At 38.3% G+C, this 20,890-nt stretch overlaps 1 protein-coding gene across 1 annotated transcript in view; it reads left to right on the top strand.

Annotated features, from left to right (window-relative positions):
• L3MBTL4 (L3MBTL histone methyl-lysine binding protein 4) overlaps positions 1 to 20,890 on the top strand; it is a 386,879-nt gene that overhangs the window by 119,793 nt on the left and 246,196 nt on the right. Inside the window, 2 exon segments of the mRNA XM_087439397.1 lie at positions 12,216 to 12,301; positions 14,924 to 15,034. Coding sequence (XP_087295523.1) covers positions 12,216 to 12,301; positions 14,924 to 15,034 — 197 coding nt within the window.

Genomic DNA, 20,890 nt, shown 5'->3' with positions numbered 1-20,890 from the left:
GTGCATTTTTGCTTTTTTTTTTAATCTTAGGGGAAAAACACTCAGTCTTTCACCATTAAGTGTGATATTAGCTGTCCTTTTCAGGTTGAGGAAGTTCTCTTTCTAATTTGCAAGGGGTGATATTGAGTTTTGTCAAATGCTTTCTCTGTGTCTAGTGAGATGATCATATGTTTTATTCTTCTTTAGGCTGTTGATGTGCTAAATTAGATTGACTGATTTGTGAGTGTTGAACCAACCTTGCATTCCTGGGTTGCAGTTCCCTTTTTACATATTGTCAGATTTGATTTCCTTATGGTTTGTTGATTTTAACACACATGTTTATGAAGGATATGGGTCTGTAGTTTTCTTTTAACTTCTTTGTCTGATTTTGGTATCAAGATGATGGTGGCCTCATAAATGAGTTGGGAAGATATTACTGTCTTATAATTTTCTAGAAGACCTGGTGTAGAATTAGTATTATTTATTCTTGAAATATTTGGGAGAATTCACCTATGAAGCCATTGGGGCCTGAAATTTTTTTAAGGGGAAGGTTCTAACTATGAATTAAATTTTTCTAATTTCATTTTGTTGTCAGAGAACACACTTTATATGATTTCAGTTCTTTTAAATATACTGAGTGTTTTTTTTTCCAATGGCTTAGAATATGGTCTTTCTTGTGAGTTTTCTACATCCTTTGAAAAGAATGTGTATTTTGCTGCTTTTGGGGGATGTCTTTGATAAATGTTAATTAGTTCAAGTTGGTTGACTGTTGTCCATGTCTTCTATATCCACTGATTTTCTATTTACTTGTTCTGTTGATTACTGAGAGAGGAGTAAGTCTCCAACTATAATTGTGTATTTCTTCTTTCCATTCTATAGGTTTTTACTTTGTATATTTTGAAGCTCTATTATTAGGTGCATACACTTTTAGAATTGTTTTATCCTCTTAAAGAATTGATCCCTTTATCATTATGTAATGCCTCTTTTTATCCCTGATAAGTTTTTTTTCTGAAATCTCCTTTTTCACATATTTCCTAGCCTTTTTAGCTTTCTTTTGATCGACACTTACATTGCATATCTTTTTCCAAGCTTTTGCATTTTACATATTTAAAGTGGGCCTCTTGTGAATAGCATATTGTTGGTTCTTGCTTGTTTTTTAACTCAGTGTGACCATCTCTATTTTAATTGGGGTGGTTTTACATTTAATATATTTCTTTGTATGATTGGATGTAAATCCTCCACCTTTCTAGTAGTTTTTTATTTGTCCCATATGTTTTTGGTCTCTTTTCATCCTTTCCTGCCTTTTAAAAATTTTTTATTGAGTATTATTTAATGTTTGTATTTTATCTTCACTATTAGCTTTTTAATTTACCTCTTTAAAAAATAACTTTGGGTCTACAATACACCTACTCAACTTATCACAGTCTACTTTATTATACCCCTTTTCCTATAGTGTAAGTACCTTACAATAGTTTATATCCATTGTCCCTCTCCCATCCTTTTTGATCTTGTTGTCTTTATTTCCAGGTGACTTTTTGTTCTCATAAAAACAAGAAACAAGGAAAGCAAAAAGTGAAAACAGTTTTACCTCTATATATGTTATTGTGTTTGTTTTAGACCATGAAATTATCTTTTAAAGTGATGAAAAGTAAGGAAATATGTCTTACATTTACCTTTATGTTCAACATTTCCAATGTTCTATATTTCTTTGTGTAGATCCATATTTATATCTGGTATCATGCTCCTTCTCCCTGAAGAACTTGCTTTAGAATTTCTTATAGCACAAGTTTGTTGGAAATGCATTATCTCAGCTATTGTTTGCCTGAAAAAGCCTTTTTTTACCTTAATATTTTAAAGACATTTTTACTGGATGTAGAATTCTGGGTTGACAGATCTTTTTCACCTGCATTTCTTTAAAGATATCACTGCTATGTCTTCTGGCTAATGTAGTTTTTAAGTAGAAGTCTACTGTGATTCTTATCTGTGGTCACCTGAATGTAATTTTTATTTTCCTTCTGGCTGCCTTAAAATTTTTCTCTTTAGTGCTCTGGAGGGAAGCTCTTTCCACTCTGCTGCCTTGCTCATAATCTTTCCCATGAGCATGTGGGGGAGGCACAGTGGAAAGAGCTCGTGAGTGAGTGTGAACTCCCTTCATGTCTGGGGACAGCCATTCCAGACTGACATGCTAGTGCTCACTTGGCCTTTAAGAATGTATTAGAATGCTGATTTCTTTTAACCCACTTGGGTGGGATCACCTCTTCCTCCAGTGCTCTGCCGCAGATGAAATATTTTGAGTTTCTCATCTGTCCCTAGAGGAACTTGTCCCTCTTTGGATTTCCATTTACTTTGTTGCTTTGGAACTTCAGCTGTCTGATGGGCTCAAGAAAATGTATGATTTTTCACATTATTTGGCTTTTTCTCATTGTTAGGGAGCGAATAGCAATTTTCTGTGACTTTCCACATTCTTCACGGAAATGGAGCCCTCTCCCTATTTTCAATAGCGTTTTTATTTCACACATCTTCTCTTATCTCTCTAAGGATATTAATCAGAGGGTCTTTTAGTTTTGAAATTTTCTGGTTTAAATCTTCTGCTGTCTCTGTTGGCTCTGTTTTCTCAAATTTCCTTTTTTTTGTTATTATTGTTTTTATTTATTTATTTTAGTATGTACTTATTGGAGTCTTTGAATCTCTGGCGCATCTTAGTTGTGCTTTCATTTTTTTTTTTTTTTTTTTTTTTTTTGTGAGGAGGACCAGCCCTGAGCTAACATCCAATGCCAATCCTCCTCTTTTTGCTGAGGAAGACTGGCCCTGGGCTAACATCCATGCCCATCTTCCTCTACTTTATATGGGACGCCGCCACAGCATGGCTTAACAAGCGGTGCGTCGGTGCGCACCCGGGATCCGAACCGGCGAACCCCGGGCCGCCGCAGCGGAACGTGCGCACTTAACCGCTTGCGCCACCGGGCTGGCCCTGTGCTTTCATTTTTAAGAATAAGGTCCTGAAGTGAGTAAAATCTCTGGGTACCGTGATGGGGCTTGTGAAATTCTGAGCATCTCTGTAGGGTGCTCAGATGGAAACCAGTGTTTTATTTGGACACCCCCAAATGTCAATTTAAATAGGACTCCTGGGCCACTTGCCACAGGAAAGTGTCCTCCCTTCTTCTGACTGGTGTGTGTGTGTGTGTGTGTGTGTGTGTGTGTGTTGTGGAAGGTGTTGAAGGCTGTGCCAGCTCTCTGAGACCCAAATACCAGGAGCAGGTGGAGAGGTCATTATTCTGTGAATAGGCTTCATTGTTGGCTAAGATCTCAAAATCTATAACTTCTCTGTTTCAACCTATTCAGAGACTAAAACCTGCAGCCATTTGCCTTAATACAGGACGGGTAGTTGCCTGGTTGTGTGGGGCAGCTTAGGTGACCTGCTGGGTCTCACAGTTTAAGTATTAGGACTTTAAAACAATCATCTTTTGTTAGCCCCACACTGCTGCCTTCAAGAGGTGTCTGGTGCCTGTGGTTCCTGAAGCTTTCTGGGATTCTATAACATAAATCAGTGTGCTCCTCCTTTCTGGTGTTCTTCTTGAACAGATTTATGTTTTAGCTTTCTCAATACTGTTAAGTCAGTTTTTGTACGTTTATTTCCTTTTCACATATTCAGGAATTTTTGTTGACATTTCTCATCTACTTTTGGCTTTTTACATTTTCTTGCTGTGGCTCTATGTCCTCATATTAGTTTTGTTTTTATTTTTTTGTGTAAACCTCATTTTAATTCTACTATTTTTTACCTTCTGTTTCACCTTCCACTCAAGTTAGTTACTGCCCCCAAGGAAATAGCAACTGGTGCTAATCCCTCCATATTAATTACCATGAGCTAACTAGCATGTCCAACCACTCCAAAATTTTAGTACCTTAGCATATTAAGAATCAATACTTTTCGGGGCTGGCCCCGTGGTGTAGTGGTTAAGTGCGCGTGCTCCCCTGCTGGTGGCCCGGGTTCAGATCCTGGGCGCGCAGCAAGGCACCGCTTGTCAGGCCATGCTGAGGCAGCGTCCCACATGAAGTGGAGGAAGATGGGCACGGATGTTAGCCCAGGGCCAGTCTTCCTCAGCAAAAAGAGGAGGATTGGCAGATGTTAGCTCAGGGCTGATCTTCCTCACACACACACAAAAAAGTATCAATACTTTGCTTTAGTCATAGTCAGTCATGGTGGATAGGGATTAGTTCTGCTCCATGCAGTTGTTCTGGAACTGAGCTCCTCCAGGTCTTTGCGACTCTTTCCATTTAGCCTGAGAATAGGAAAAGAACTGATGGTTGCATATGAGAAGGCTTTAGGGGCCAAACTCGGAAGTGGGTTACTACATCATTCCTACCCGTATGCATTGGCCAGAACTCAGTTATATAACTGCATTTAACAGCATAAGAGTCCAGGAAATGTAGTTTAGCTGTTTGCCCAAGAGGAAAAGGAGAACCATTTGAACTGTTAGCCACTCTGTGCTGTACATATTTTGCTAATCCCCATATAGTTGCATACACGTGTGTGCGCACATCCATATGTCCACATATTCATGTACCCGTGTCCTTTTCCATCATTGACTGTGCTATAAAAGTGGGATTGTATCATGTACATATTTTTCCATCTCCTGGCAAATCTCTTCCAACTCATTTGGTATAGTTCTGATTCTTTCTTTATAAAGGTTACATAATATTCCATGATGTGTTGTATCAAAATTAATCCAGCATTTTCTCTGTTGATAAGCATTCGTTAAAAAGAATGCCTTCATTGATCTTTTGGGTGGCATTTAGAAGAGAACAGAGCTAAATGTATGTGCTCATTTCTACATTTTTAAAATAGAAGTCTAGCCTTCAAACTTGTGAATAAATGCTAAATGAAAGTTTATTTTCAGAGAATAAAGCTATAATAATTGATATTTTGGGAGGTACTAATATAAAATGTACCTTGTAGAAATAATAGCAATTGGTTTCTCTAGAGTCTCTAGAATCATCAATTGGCTGGCCATACTTAGCAAATATTCTAGATGTTTGCTGAGCAGAAAGAAATATTTTAGCAAATTAATGTTTTGATACCCAATAACTACTTAACTGTGCTTCATAATTTCCTTGCAAACCTAAGATTATGTAGTAAGATTTACAGTATAAATAAATATTTAATTGCAACATTAACCATTAACTCTTTTAGGCACACAAAGAATTACTGTATTTTATTTATTTATTTATTTATTTATTTTTTGTGAGGAAGATCAGCCCTGAGCTAACATCTGATGCCAGTCTCCTCCCCCCCTTTTTTTTTTGCTGAGGAAGATTGGCCCTGGGCTAACATCCATGCCCATCTTCCTCTACTTTATATAGGACGCTGCCACAGCACAGCTTGACAAGTGGTGTGTTGGTCCACGCCCAGGATCCAAACCTGCGAACCCCGGTCCACCGGAGCAGAGCAGGCGCACTTAACCACTGCACCGCCGGGCCGGCTCCAAGAATTACTGTATTTTAAATGGCACTGTACTATTTCCTATAGATAGATTCTGTTGGTATAAGGAAGGTAAGAGTTCAGAGAAAAATGTAAATTATTAATTAATCAATTGAACATATATTAATTGAGTGCCTGCTAAATCTGAGGCACAGCTAGGAGCTGAGGAGATAACAAAGAGCAATAAAGACATAACATATGAGGCTCGTTAAGTTAGTCATAGAATATTCGTCAGTGGAATATTATGTAGTTAGTGAAATTAAGAGAAAAACAGAAGCAAAATAACCAGTGTGTTTTTCTATAATGTTAGCTACTGAGAGAGAGACAGAGAGAAAAGCAGAGGTAATTACCCCATCTTGAATGCCTGCCATTTACCAGGCATGGGTTAGATTAGGTAGTGTGGGAGCCATGATCTTTTCCAAGATAATTCTGCTGGGAGCTCAGCCAGTGTAGCCCAGATTGGTTGTTTACTGGTGATTTCACTGGACATAGAAGAGACTATTTCCTTACGTAGTCATTCCAGATATACTCTATGTCAGCCATACTCATACTTTGAGCAAAACAATCAATTACACAGTGAGCTCTTTGACAAGTGCCTGGGGTACTGATAGTCCATACTGTAGATGAAAGATCTCTCCACTGCATATGTTTTAGGATCTGATTGGTGTTCAAGTAACAAATCTGACATCCTGTAATAAATATTAGGGAGTCTAACTTGTATTCTTTTGCCAGAAGAGATATATTAACTTTAATTGTGATGAGCTGAAGACGAATCCAGGACTTCTGGCATCTAAGGTACCATAAATATGAGGTCAGTGTCAACATGTTTTTTGAAAATAGAATTGGGTGAACCTGAATTAGGCTTAACCGTATTGAAATAACTGATTTCCTCACGTCTTGTCTTTCTGTCTTGTACTAAACAGTATCCCGCTATGTAATATGGGATAATTAGTGCTCACTTGATGCTGTGATTGTTTTCATAAGGAACCCCTCTGTGTTCGCAGAACCTCCCGAGAGGAGTAGCACCCGTGGTCAGTAATGACTGTCCTCCGTCTCTGCCGTCAGGAGGCCTGGACGTTTGGTTGAGTCACTGGCCCACCCTGTGGGAGCTATACCTAAGACAGAGAAAGAAAGAAGTAGTATCTGCAAGGCTTTCTTAGAAAATCCAGGCTCTTGAAATGATGGCAAAAACCAGCCAGGGCTTCATGGGTGCTCACGATGGGGCCCTCCTTCCTCAGCGGATGCTTTTTCTTGGCCTTAGGGCCGGGCAGCCTGTAGAGCACTCACTGAACCTCAGAGCAGCTCTTTAGAAGTCTTGATTTCTATCAATTGTGAGTCAAGAGACCTGCACTCTAGCTTGGACTTCATTATTAGTTGTCTTTCCTTGGACAAGTCACTTATAATGCCAGGTCTCACTTTCCTCATCAATAAAATGAGGAGTTAGGTGACATGTCCACTTAAGTCCATCTAGCATGTGTGTCTGTGATCAATATTCTGCCAGTTCTAGTTGAACCTTCTCCTCTTAGCAGATCCCTTTTTATTGCTGGTTATTAAATGGTACTGTTGTCCATTACTTAAAAATTGCTTGTCCAAGGACACCTATGATTTTGGCTCTTGGATTGGCCACTGGTATAATTAAGGTTGTCATGCTTCTCTAGTTTCCATGGGACAGGCTACCCAGACCAGGATGTCAGGAACTTAAGGACTTGTGCTATTTATTCATGATCCCAATTCTTTAGAAAGAATGTTCCACTAGCAAAATTATGTTTCTGCTTAGGCTATTGTTCCTAGAGGGAAAATAACGGAGGATGCTGTTATAAGAAAAGTCTATAACTAATCTCACACTTAAGTTGGCCATTCTTATATGGAACAAAGAGTTGAGAAGTATTATATTTGCCTTGTACAGATGCCACACATCAGATGGCCTTCCCTTGACACTATCCAGTCCATAGTGATATTTGGAACCTTCGCCAGTGTTGATACAGGACCATCGTCTTATTCTAATGGTACTTCTGATACCACCAGCACCAGCAGGCAGACAGCTTTATATCAGAGTTCCATTTAGTATTCTGAGGCTAGACAAATGGCATTTTGGCTCATACCTCTGTCATTCTTGGCCACCACAAGATTAAATGCAAACTTCTCAAGAAGTACATTTCCTTCATTCAACAAATATTTACTAAATATTTATTGAATACCAACTATATGCTAGGCAATGTTCTAGGCTTGGAGGAAATAGCAGTGAAGTGAACAAACTCCTATTATATGGCAGCTTATGTTCTAGTAGAGCAAGAGAAACAGTGAATATGTGAAATATAGAATACGTTAGGTGGTGATAAATGCCATGGAGAAAAATAAGGCAGGTAATGAGGTTAGGAAGGGCACATATATTCAGCGGGCAGGGATTCTATATTATACAAGGAGTTCAGGGAAGGACTTACGGAGAAAGGGACATTTGAGCAATGCCTTAATGGGGATGAGATGGGGAGTCTGGAGGGTCTGTGGAGAACTTTCCTGGTAAAGGAACAGCAAGTGCAGGAAATTGAGGAGGGAGGAAGTTGGTGGTGTTGTAGTTAGAGCAGGAGTGGAGTAAAGGGAGCTAAGGCAGGGGCCGTAACGGGCCACCACATGTCGGGGCTTGTGTGTCACTGTAATGACTTGCTTTTTCCCTGAGTGATATAGGAAGCCATTGGAATGATGTGGTTTAGCTATGTTTTCACTTACAGTTCACTTGGTTTGACCTTAGTTTCTCCATTTTTGCTCCCATCCCCGTATGTATTTGTATCCTCTTTAAGGACTTTCTCTTGACTCAGTCCTTTCAACTCAAAGCTCTAGAACTGACCTCCATCTACCCCAGCTTTTTCACACCGGGCATTGTCTGTTGCTCCTCTTGAGACCTCCGCGTCCCCCAGTCTGTGAAGGAGATGACACATTTTGCCACGTCCCCAGGAGTCCCACTGCTTCTCTCAAAACAGTTCCCAGCTGTTTAAAAAGGCTCTCCCTGCTGAGGGCTCAAGCTCTTCTGCTCCGCCAACCTCATCCCTCCTCTTGCTGTCATCTGGCTGTCTTCTGGTTATTCTCTAACATTAACTGAAGATGGCTGTCCCCCAGAGAACTGCCAGCGCTGTGGGGAAGCCAGGCCTGCCTGGCCGACGCCCTGCTGTGTCGTTCATTGACCCCAGGGTCTGACACTTTTCCCATGTTTGGTTCAGCCACCTGTGCCCACAGCCACAGCTTGGACCTCATTTTTCTTCAGGTATTGTCATCTGTGAAGTTTTAAACTCTAATTAGTGTGGAATGAGGTGGGGCACAAATAAATACAATTATACATAGAGCCCAGTCTCCAGTCCAGCTGTGTTCTGGCCCTCTCACCCTCGCAGTACTACGCCTTGGCCTCCAGGGGGAGCTCAAACTCTCAGTCCTGAGGCCTAGCAGGATGGACCGCCTTGGATCATGGATGCTTTGGGTTACAGTACTAGGGGGAAGCAGTGATTAAGTATGTGGGTAATGGAGTCAGACATAATTGTTCAAGTCCCTTTTCTTCCACTTCCTAACTGCAACACTGGGCAAGCTGCTCATGGTCTCTGAGCCTCACCTATAAAATGAGAATAAAAAGGTGTACCTCAAGGTATAGATACGTGAGGAATAAATGACTTAATATAAATGTAAATGGAGTATTCAGTATAGTGCTTACCAATAAATGGAAGCCAATTAGAGGTTGCTTTTCTTTGAGACAAGTGACGAGGTTAAAGGCTATTGTTGTTCCATGGGGTGGTCTCATATAGTTCCTTCTTGTTTCAAGTAGGAATTTAAACTTTTGAAAAGCTTCTGTCGTGGCATTACCACACAGCTGTGAATGGATCTGTTCCCTGCCCCTTCCTCTGCTACCCTAATTCTGGCCCCTTAGCCGAGGCAGGACTCAGGGCAGGGGCCAGGAGGAAGACAGTGGGAATAGGAGGCTTTTGCAAACCTTCCTAAGCTGTAAGACATTTTTTTCTTCTTTGGATTCATTGAACAGGGAATATATATGTAATGCATGTTTTCCTTTTTTTGCACATATATAGCTCATTCCTGAAGAGTGGCACAGAAGCAGTTATTGCTTAAGAACCATTTAAAACAGTCACAGCCTTTTATTTTCACTTATTGTTCACAAAATGGGGGAAAGGATTGTTCCTTTCGTAGCGGCATGCCAGGTTTCTTGAAGGGGCTGGAGCAGACTAACGGCTTCCTCTCCTCTTCATCGCACATTCATTCCTCAACCCACCACACACTGCTTTCTCTTCTTACTGTCCCATTGAATCTGCTGGTCAGGCCCCTGGGTGAGGAACCTGGAGCAGAGAGGAGGGGGCCCCCATGCTGAAGGGGCAAGGTGTGAGCATATCCAGAACCCATGCAGAAATGTGGAGGAAATACAAGGAATGAGTTTGGACGATTTTCTAAAATATGAGCTATAAATGTAAATGCAAGTGCAGAAATAAAGTATATTTATATAATGTATATAATTCATATAGAAAAGGACAAAAAGCAAAGGAAACCCTAAGAAAGCTTTTTAAAAAAAATCCATCTTAAAACATGTTTACAGAAGTTAGATAAGGCAAACCAGTTGTGAAAGTAATGTAAATGACTATTTAGAAGGTGTTTAAAATAGATATACCTGAAACAAAATAACATAAAAGTAAAAAAGATGAGCAAAATTTTATTGTGCAAACACAAACAGAAAATAATAGGATGGCATAAAATTTAATTTTTAGTAAAAAGAGTTTGAGGCAAAATGCAATAAATGTGTCCAAAAGGGAAGTTTTCTCTATGATAAATAAAAAGTACAATGAAGAGTGAACATTACATGTGCTTTTATATGCTAAATAATATGACATCAAAATATGAAGCAGAATACCCCATGACCCAGCAGTTTTACTCCTGGATGCATTTCAATGGAAATGTGTACTTCTAGTCACCTTTTTGGTACCAGAACATTCATAGCAGCACTTTCCATAATAGCCCCCAAATTGAAACTACCTAAGTGACCATCACCAGTAGAGTGGATAAATAAATTGTGAAATATTCACCTAGTGAAATACTATACAGCAGTGAAAATAAATGTTCTGCATGCAGCAGTCTACATGAACCTCATGGTCAGAATGCTGAGAAAAAGCCTTCCACCACACATGAGCACGTGCTGTATGATTCTATTTATTTAAAGGAAAAAGTGGAACAAACAGATCTAATCTCAGAGGTTAGAAGCCAGGATCCAAGTTTCTCTTTGAGAACAGTGGGGCAGTGACTAGCAGGGAGCAGGATGGCGAGAGGGTGTCCTGGGTTTTGGTTACATGGGTATACTAATTTTGTGAGAAGTTTTCAAGCCGTCCACTTGATCTGAGCACTTTCTTTAAATATATTTTATTTTAGTAAAAAATTTAAATATGAAGAAAAATGATCAAATACTGGAGAATTATACAGAAAAATTATTTTAGAGATTTTAGCATACTGCTTCAGGCTTTTTGCTTAAATAAAAAGTAAACAGACTTTTGAATAATATAGCTATTTAGATTGAATTAATGCATATTGATATTATACCTTAAAACACATGTTATGTGTATGTATATACTTAAAGACTTTTTTTAAATTGTTGATTCTATATCACACTAAAAAGAAATCCTAAAGTCCCCAAAACAGGAATTGTACAGGCCATGTGACATTCTGAACTACCATGTGGTAAACTAGGTAATATTATTAATATTTTAAACAACTACAAAAATTAACCACTTGAGATATATCTTAAATAAATATTTGGCCAATGATTAAATCCAGATGATAATTACAGATTATAATTATGATTGTTTCTTAGAAAGTAAAAGTGAAAAAAATAAATATTTGATAAAAGTCTGTCCAGATGTCTACAGCTGTATTCAGGGGCAACAATGGTAAGTTCATGGTCTTAAATGCTTCTATTATTAAAAAAAAAAAAGAGAGAGAAGAAATCAATTATGTTTACAATTCAATTTGGCAAGACAAGTATAAAACAAACCTAAGGGAAGTATAAGGAAGGGAGTAATGAGAGTAAAAGCAACGAACAAAGTAATTAGAAAAGACAAAAGAAAACAATAGAGCCGATGAGCAAATCTAAGTACTCACTCCTTGAAAGGAAAAAAAATAGCACAATAATACAGACAGATCTCTGGCAAATGTAATTAGGAATAAGATGACACAAATAAAAAGAGAAACAAGAAACCCAATCAGACAGAAAATTTTTTAAACCTACGGTGCTTTATGTCATGTTATACCAATATATATTTTTAAATTGCAATGATAAATAGCAAACCTGGGAAATTATAATTAGGAAGATTTGATTATGAGAATAGAGCCCTAATAGATACAGAATTATTGGAGGGATTGGAAAGATCATCAATTCGTGGTTTAAGGTCAGACAGCAATTAGTTTTTCCAACTTCTGAGGAGGACCTCTGGGCGTCACCTGGCTCTCCCAAGGGCTTGCCGTGCCATTCAACCTTGACCAACTGCTCCATCTTGTGGAGTGACTGAAGGAACCCATGATGGAGTGCTGGCCTGCCTGAGTGCAGTGAAACAGCCTTCTCAGAGGTTGTCAGAGGCTCCTTGGGTCAACATGTGAAGTTCTTAGCAGAGGGGCTGTTAAATAGTGAGCATTTGATTAACAGTAGGTGTCATTATCAAATGTCTTTTAGTATATAAGAATCAAAGTATCAATGAGTAATCTTTTGATATTTATATATTTTTTTCAGGCTATCCTGATCCAGGAAATTTTTCCTGGACAGACTATCTGGAAGCTACTCAAACTAATGCAGTTCCTGCCAACGTTTTTAAAATGGTAAGTTGGTATCCTATACACTCTCAGCTTGCAACAATGTCCGTGTTGAATCATGCCTTCATGTGGCAGTTTTAAATTATTCTAGTTTTCTCTTTTTAAATTCAAGTGTTATTTTCATAACCAATTTGCTTCACTTTCAGTTAAAAATACAAAGGAGGTGACTCATTTACTGTTGTTCCTATCACAAAGGAAGGTGATGACGTCCCTCCTTGAGAACCACAGGAGCCCCACCCAGGTGGAGGTGCCTCAGACAGCGCCTGGTTCCCCTCTGCTGACTGAGTCCTTCATTTCCGGTTCTAGCCCACTGAGTGGGAGTGCAGAACCTCCACAGTCTCAGAGACTGTTGGAATGTCAATGATGCCATAATAAAATAGGTGAATTGTAGCCTGTGTGTGTGATAGTTTTATCCATTTTGAGGGAAATGTTGCTTTTAGCATTTGTTAGAATACCAATTTTTAAAGTTCAAATTTGTACTTACATCTTTATTCTAGGTTTGGACCAAGTGTAAATTATTTTGTAAAAGAAAGTGTGTTGATAGTGATGGTGCTCAGGGCAAGCTACCCCAGGAGGCACCACTCTGGTATGTGGATTATTTTGAGCTGAAGACAACAAGGACTCAGAGAACTCAGGAAGAATATTTGAGTTTCCCCTCCTAAACTGCCTAAAGAATTTAAAACAAAAGATCTGTTTCAGGAAGGAGTTATTATCATGACGGCTGTAAAGATAATGTAGGAGAGACGTTACAATAGGAAAGGCACCAAGCCTCTTTTATCAAAAACTCTGTCTCTCCCTGACCACATTATCTATAGATGACCCTGAAAAGAACTGTCTTCCTGCCCTCTGAAGTCCCAGGCCACTACCCACCCCCAACACGCTCCTCGCCTTTAGCTGCAATACTTAAGCAAGCAGCTTAGACAGAGGGATGAGTTGCTCGTTTCTGAGTTTCTCCCATGTATACATGTTATTAAACTTGGTATTATTTTCTCTTGCTAACCTGTCTTGTTAATTATTTGGCCAGCCATAAGAACCTTAAGGAAAAGGGCAGAGGGAGATTCTCCCTCTCCCCCCGACAATAGTATAGAGATATTTATGTTTTAAACCAGTAGCTTTCAGACTCTGCTCCCGTTCAACTCATGGTGTGCTCCGGGCTCCCTGACTCATCTTTAATCAGAATGTTATATAGTGAACTTCCACATATGATTTCATTTACTGTAAGTTTTCTAGGGACCAAAAGGGGCTTAAAACAAAATGCTATTTCATTTAAAAAAAAAAGATTATAATAGGTTGGATTAGGGTGAAGAAGTGTAATCAAATTAAGAATGCTAGAAGTTCTGGAGAGCTAGAAACGGTTTTAAGAATTCTAAAAATTCAATAAGCAAAAATACCAGCTGCTTGTAGTCTCTCTTTCTCTCTTGCTTTCTGTTAAAACTTCATTTTACTTTTCCCAGAGGAAAATTACACGAAAATAAAGTAATGAAAAGATTTAGCTTAAAAAGGCAACTTCCAGACTCTGTCTCAGGTTTTCATGGATTCACTTCAAGCTGTGTATCTTTGGCATCTGCAAGACGAAACAATTGCCTTTGGTGTCAGGACAGTGACCTTGGGCAAAACAGAAAGATTTTTTAGGGATCAGAGACCTAACTATAGTAGAAAACTCCATTTAGTAGATGTAAGAATGCATTTTAGAAAGAAAATATGCTTCCACAAAAGCTAGAGAGAAACAAACCAGGTATTGGAGAAAGACTTAACTGTTGATTACTGACAAATTATGACAGGTTTGTTTTCCTATTACTATTCCTAGACTTGAGGAACTCAATACACTTTCATTTTCAGTGAAGTCAATTGAACGCTCTTATGTGTAGTAGCTTTCAAAGTGAAACTTTTTGCCAACCTATAAACAGTATCAGAGTTGTCTTTTGACTTTGATTTTGTTAGATTTCCTTAGTTTCAATGATTTGGTAAGTGCCAATATATTTTTTCCCACTCCATTTTCTTTATTATTGTCTGAGTGTCCATCATTATAGACTCCTGGTTCCTAGCATTTTAAGACTTGGAAGAAACCTTAAATTAATACAGTTTAACATACTTATGTTACAGATGAAGTAGCAAAAGTACAGGTTATGGCTTTAAATTATATTGTGGTATGATTTTAAAACAGTATAACAGTTGAAATTATGTAGCTTTTATCTAAGTATATTTTAAAATGTAGATTTGTAAAAGATCATGTTTATCCTTTCTGATTCTTTATTAAATAATTTTGCCTTCTCAGTCAACAGTTTCTTAATTTATAAGGTTAATTTCAGAAAAAAAGAAAAAATCTAAACCAATAGGTAAACTGTAATAAGATCTTTCTTTGAACCTTGTTGTGATCATTAATGATTTTATGATTTAATCTATCTTTGTCTTGTTAACTATCTTGAAAATGACCAAAAAATTCTTTATCCTCTAACAGGTTTTTATGGAACTGGATGAAATAATATGCATGAAGTCCTATGTGCTCTTGAAACTAAATTTCAGTTGTATTAAAGATCTGAATGTAAAACTGGAACAGTAATATTTTAGAAAAAATTTAGTGGCATATCTGAATTGCTGGATTTTGCGTGACTTTTCATTCTGTTACAGCAGTTGCCTCACAGTTTTCTGCCAACTGTGAAACTTGAAGTTGTGGATAAATGAAACCCCAGGTTAATTCATGTTGCTACGATTGTGGATGTTGATGACCAAAGAATAAAGGTACATGTTTGAGATGATTACGTTGTTATATTGGCAATTTTTCTCACGTTTCCTATGAGACTGGCTACAGAGGCTCTGGTTTCTTGTCAGAGTGGAAGAAAAAAACTTCGACTGACTTCATTTCTAGTCACATGTCTTTGGGGAGAGAGACTTCCAGCTGACAGTGTATGAGAAATGGGAGATCTGAAAATTAGACACGACTGACTATGAGGGGGTTTCTAATGCATTCCTGTTTAGATTTGCTGTGTAGACTTTATAAGTTTTTTTTTTTTTTTAAGCTGCTTTTTAATGGTATTATTAGATTTTTCTTGCAATTGTTGTCATTAAGCACCTTATCAAGAACAATTAAATCTTTGTTTTCTACTGTTCTTTGTCATATCAAAAAAAATAAATAGGGAACCGGCCTGGTGGCATAGTGGTTAAGTGCGCACGCTCAGCTGCGGCGGTTCGCAGGTTCGGATCTGCGCGAGCACCGATGCACTGCTTGTCCAGCCGTGTTGTGGCAGCGTCCCATGTAAAGTGGAGGAGGATGGGCATGGATGTTAGCCCAGGGCCAGTCTTCCTCAGCAGAAAAGAGGAGGATTGGCATCAAACGTTAGCTCAGGGCTGATCTTCCTCACACACGCAAAAAATAAAAATAAATAAATATACTCTAGTCACTGTAGCTAAAAAAAAGATTAGATTTTGAGGTAAAGATTTGATTAACAGATTTCTATACTGTCCTTGTAACATTTGGTTTTTTAAAAATATCTTCAAAATGAAATTTTCCTAAAATAAAAGCTTTTCATTTTTTTTATACAGAGAACTGAAAGCATCTGTGGAATTCAATAAATCTTCTGCAGCATATGATAGTTCAAAAATTATTTTCCACTCAAGCGCAGTTTTTTTCATAGTAATAAAAAAAGATTGACGTCAACTAATTTTAATAGGCACTATCAAGAAAGATGTATTTAAGTTTGATATTGTAGGGGAGGAAGAACTATTCCTCTGCCCTCTAGGTCCTTCTGGCTGGTCTAAGAATTAAATTGACATGAGACAGAATAACAGGAGAAAATCAAACAAAGTTTAATAACATGTATACATAGGAGAAACCCAGGAAATCTGAGTAACTTGCCGGAATGGTGGAAGCCACACCTAAAATACCGTCTTCAGCTAAGGACAAAGGAGGATGTTGGGGGTAATGGTTTGGGATTTCAGCAGGGAGGAAGGCAAATCACATGGAGATGGAAAAGCAAATGTTTGGTAAACAAACGTTGACCATGCCTTGCAAAGACAATGAGAGATGGAGAGGGCTTGGATTAAATGGCCCTTGCTGGGTTCCTCCCTGTCTATCACACCTAGTTTACAGTACACTATAGTTATCTTATGGTATTAGCTCCTTCCTGGAACAGGCCTTCTGTCTTAAATTCTTTTAGGCAGTTAGGGGGAAGGTCAGAGTTTCTTTTGGAGTCATTTGTTCTTAAAAATAATCAAGCCAAAGAGATACATTTTGGGATGGCAAAATTCTGATCTCTCACAATACACGGTTTGATATAATTTAAAAGAAATCTTATTTGCTGCATGCCTAATTTGAAAATAATTTCTAATTCATCTCATAGAGAATAATCAGTACATATATTCTAATAAAATTTAGAGATGAGTATTTGGCTTGGCCATAGGTTATCAAGAGCAGATATTGGCAATGTCCTTTATTCTTCTGACAAATGAAAACAATAAGTATGCTAAACACTATTCAGGAATAATATGTTATAAGTATTTTCTTGCACACAGCTTGTTATTAACGTTTTATTTTAAACTTAATTTTAAGCATATCACTTAAATTCTTACGTATTTGTGGCTTTTTATTGTTTACTCAAACAGCGCTTACTGTGGGAATAACTTTTGGATATCATAATTACTTTATAAATTCAGTAATATTTCATCATTGAAAATGAGCGTCAGGTCTTTTTCTCTGAATTCTTGTTTAACTTTCATTATAAAATTATTGCATTTATAGGAAAATCTCAATCTTAATAATACATCAAATCTTAATGAGACTTTCAATTGACAGACTATTTTCTTGCGATTCATAAGATATATACTGTAGTATCCAATTGAATGTATTTGCCAGCTTATTATGTGATCATATTGAATTAGCACATTGCCTTAAAATATTATTTGAAAAACTTTAGCTCCTAAAGTGATGGTATTTTTTATTTACCATCTCGGCATTGATCTTTTTAAATCTCTAAGAATTTAGCTTATCCTTTCAAAGAAATCTTTCATGAATCTTCTCCGTATTCTTTTTCTTTCATGGTAATTGCGTCCTTTATTTGATGAAAAAGAGTTGAAAAGTGTCTGGTACCTCCAACAGAATTAGAACGAGACGTGTTAGCTCTGCGGTTGTAGGCATAGTGGAAATCCCTTTAAGATTTTAGGGCTAAATTAAGATGCGTTTATGCAAATGACACTTTCTGCCCTGTAAAGGTGCTTTACAAAATGTGAAATGAACTGCTTCCTCGAACTATTGAGTCTGTTAGAATGTATCAATCCTGAATGACATAAATGACTTAGGGCTTTCGGGGTACTCGAGGTCTCACTCAAAGTCTCACCAACAGCCTCTGACCTCAGCAGCCCATTTCCTGGGAGGTCCTGCCCTGGACCCTCCACTCTGCACCCTCCCCTAGGCCGTTGTGCAGTTGGGTAAATGCTTGTCCTGCCCCATGAGGTACAGGGGAAAACATTGTCTGTGGGCCAGCAGTCTTCTGAGTAGAAACAAACTGTAAAGAAGATTCAACAGTATGGCTTAAAAGTCCATCCCTTAGGGGCCGGCCCCGTGGCTTAGCGGTTAAGTGCGCGCGCTCCGCTGCTGGCGGCCCGGGTTCGGATCCCAGGTGCGCACCAACGCACTGCTTGTCGGCCATGCTGAGGCCGCGTCCCACATACAGCAACTAGAAAGATGTGCAACTATGACATACAACTATCTATTGGGAGCTTTGGGGGGAAAAAATAAATTAAAAGTCCATTCCTCAGTGTTCCCAGGGAAAAACAGGCATTGAAAATGAGCATCAGGTTTTTTCTCTGAGTTCGTGTTTAAGGTGATTGAAGGTAGTGGATGAGACTGTCTTTACCAACTGAGAAAGCAGGTGATGCTTTCTTGATCTCCTCTGCCCAGTACATTCCTCTATTCCTTCATTAATGTGCTCATCATATTGTTCTATAATTTTCTCGTTTAAAGTCAGTATCCTTTGCAGCTATGACATACAACTATCTACTGGGGCTTTGGGGAGGAAAAAAAAAAAGGAGGAGGATTGGCAATAGATGTTAGCTCAGAGCCGGTCTTCCTCAGCAAAAAAAGAGGAGGATTAGCATGGATGTTAGCTCAGGGCTGATCTTACTCACAATAAAAAAAAAAAAAAAAAAAAGAAGAGTAAAGTCAGTATCCTTCAAAGACTATTTTTATCATTGGCACATAATAGATGCTTAATATATGCATGAGTGAATGAATGAGTGAGTAAGAGAGTGCATGGCATTGAATGCACTTTACAATCCTGACTATTATTTGAATGTGTATGAAATAATTATGTTAGTCAAAAAGTACTCTTCTCTCATTCTTAATTCCTTTCCTAATTACTCTCCCATTGGAAATCTAGTCCACATAATATACGGGAAAGTGCCACAGGATGAGACCCATCTGGGTTTGAATTACAGCTCTGACTCTTACTTAACTGTTATTAACTTGGTAAAGTTACTCAACTTACTTGAAGTTTCTTTATCTGTAAAGTGATGGGGTTAACAATGTCAGCCTTATTATAGGCTTGTTGTGAAATTCAGTGAGGTAATGTTTGCAAAATTCCTAAAACTGTGCCTGACTCTTTCTAGGTACTGAGTGGTAGCTGCTGTTATTAGTCAGTGCAAATGCCCTGTGCTGCTCTCCCTGGGTGCCTTTATTTTCTGTGTTAAGGAAGGGACCTCGTGGAAGTAATTGTCATCAGTAGATGGAGAAGCTACAAGGCCACGCTCCTTGGTGAAAAAAGCAATGAGCTTGATTGGAGTTTCCCTAAGGAAAGCTAACGTGAGCATATGTGATTGTGCAGCATGCCTGTATTTGTTGAGAGTAGAGTCAGCCTATTTGAACAATCACAATATTAGTAATGATGATAATGATGAGGATAGCACTTAGTTTTTGTCGGATACACTTCTAAGGGCTTTACGTGCATAGTGTATCCTCACAGCAACTTTGTGACATAAGGTACTATTATTATAGATGAGGAAACCAAAGCCCAGAGATGTTAAGTAATTGGTCCAAGATCACAAGCTAGTAGATGCGGAACCAGGTTTAACCCTGGCTTTCCAGCAGAGGTTTTCAGCACTAGGGCTTGTAGACTCCATACTCCTTCCACTGTTGTGTTCGGGTCATCGTACAGACCCTGCTTCGTGCTGGGAGGGCAGACTCAGCATGGGGAGTGGAGTCCACTCGTCGCCCACCCTGCTTTGTCTCTTGTGCTGCGCCGCATTGCCTGTCCCGCCTGGAGAGTTGTGTGTGGGACTGGCATCTCCTGGCAGAGCACAGCAGATCTAGTAAAGACTGACTTTGTTCCTTTCTGCCATTCCCCAGATATGTAGTTTCCCTTATGTGTTTGATTAATTCTATTTTTATAACAGCTTGTTTGAGATATAATTCACACACCATAAAATTCATTGGTTTTGAGTATATTCCCAGAGTCGTGCAACTGTCACCACTATCTAAGTTTAGAACATTTTCATTCCCTGAAAAAGAAAAAGCTCATACCCATTAGCCATCAGTGTTCATTCTACACCTACCCCACCTGCTGGCAATCACTAGTCTACTTTCTGTCTTTATAGATTTTCCTATTCTGAACATTTCATATAAATGGAATCATATAATCTGTGACCTTTTGTATCTGGCTTCTTTCACTTAGCATGATGTTTTCAAGGTTCATTCATGTTGTAGTGTGTATCAGTACTTCACTCCTTTTTATTTCTGAATAGTATTTCATTGTATGGATGTACCACATTTTGTTTATCCCATTGTTGCTAGACATTTGGGTTGTTTCCACTTTCTAGCTGTTCTGAATAATGCTGCTATAAACATTTGTGTATGTTTTTGTGCAGACAGGTTTTCATTTCTCTTGGGTATGTATCTAGAAGTAGAATTGCTGGGTCATATGGTAACTGTTTAATATTTTTAGGAACTACTAAAATGTTTTCCAAAGTGGCTGCACCATTTTACATTCCCACCCAGCAGTATATGAGGGTTCCAATTTCTCCACATCCTCACCAGCATGTTATTGTCTGTTTTCATTTGTGTATTTTTAAATTTTAGCTATCCTAGTGGGCCTTGTGTGTTTAGATCCAAAGATGTGGATCCAGTCTGAATTATTATGGTTTACATGTGACTGCTAATAATATCCTGGCCAAGAGGAGTGGGATGCAGTGACTGTTGCCTAGTGGTTGTAGTGGTAGAAGTAGTAACAGTAGTGGATGTGGGGATGTAGGTTTCAGACGTTGCACAAGTAGTGATGGCAGAGAAAGAAGACTCAGTTACTGAATGTGGACTTTCTTCCACATATTTAGCTAAATATGTTGTATATTGCATCTTTATCTTCACAACAACTCTTTAAAAAGTTTTTTTATGGAGATATAACTGACATATAACATTATGTCAGTTTCAAATGTACAGTATAATGATTCAATATTTGTATATATGGCAAAACGATCACCACAGTAAGTCTAGTTACACGACAACTCTTATAGATAGGTGTTATTTCTTCTTTACAGTTAGCATGGAGAATCTAAGTAATTTGACCAAGGTTTCACAACTAGTAGTGGAAGAACTGTGTTTAAATTTAGATG

Source organism: Ceratotherium simum, chromosome 14 (genome assembly GCF_057802395.1).
Source record: "Ceratotherium simum simum isolate JZ-2026a chromosome 14, ASM5780239v1, whole genome shotgun sequence".
Lineage (NCBI taxonomy): Eukaryota > Metazoa > Chordata > Mammalia > Perissodactyla > Rhinocerotidae > Ceratotherium > Ceratotherium simum.
This window is presented reverse-complemented; position numbering and strand designations above follow the sequence as displayed.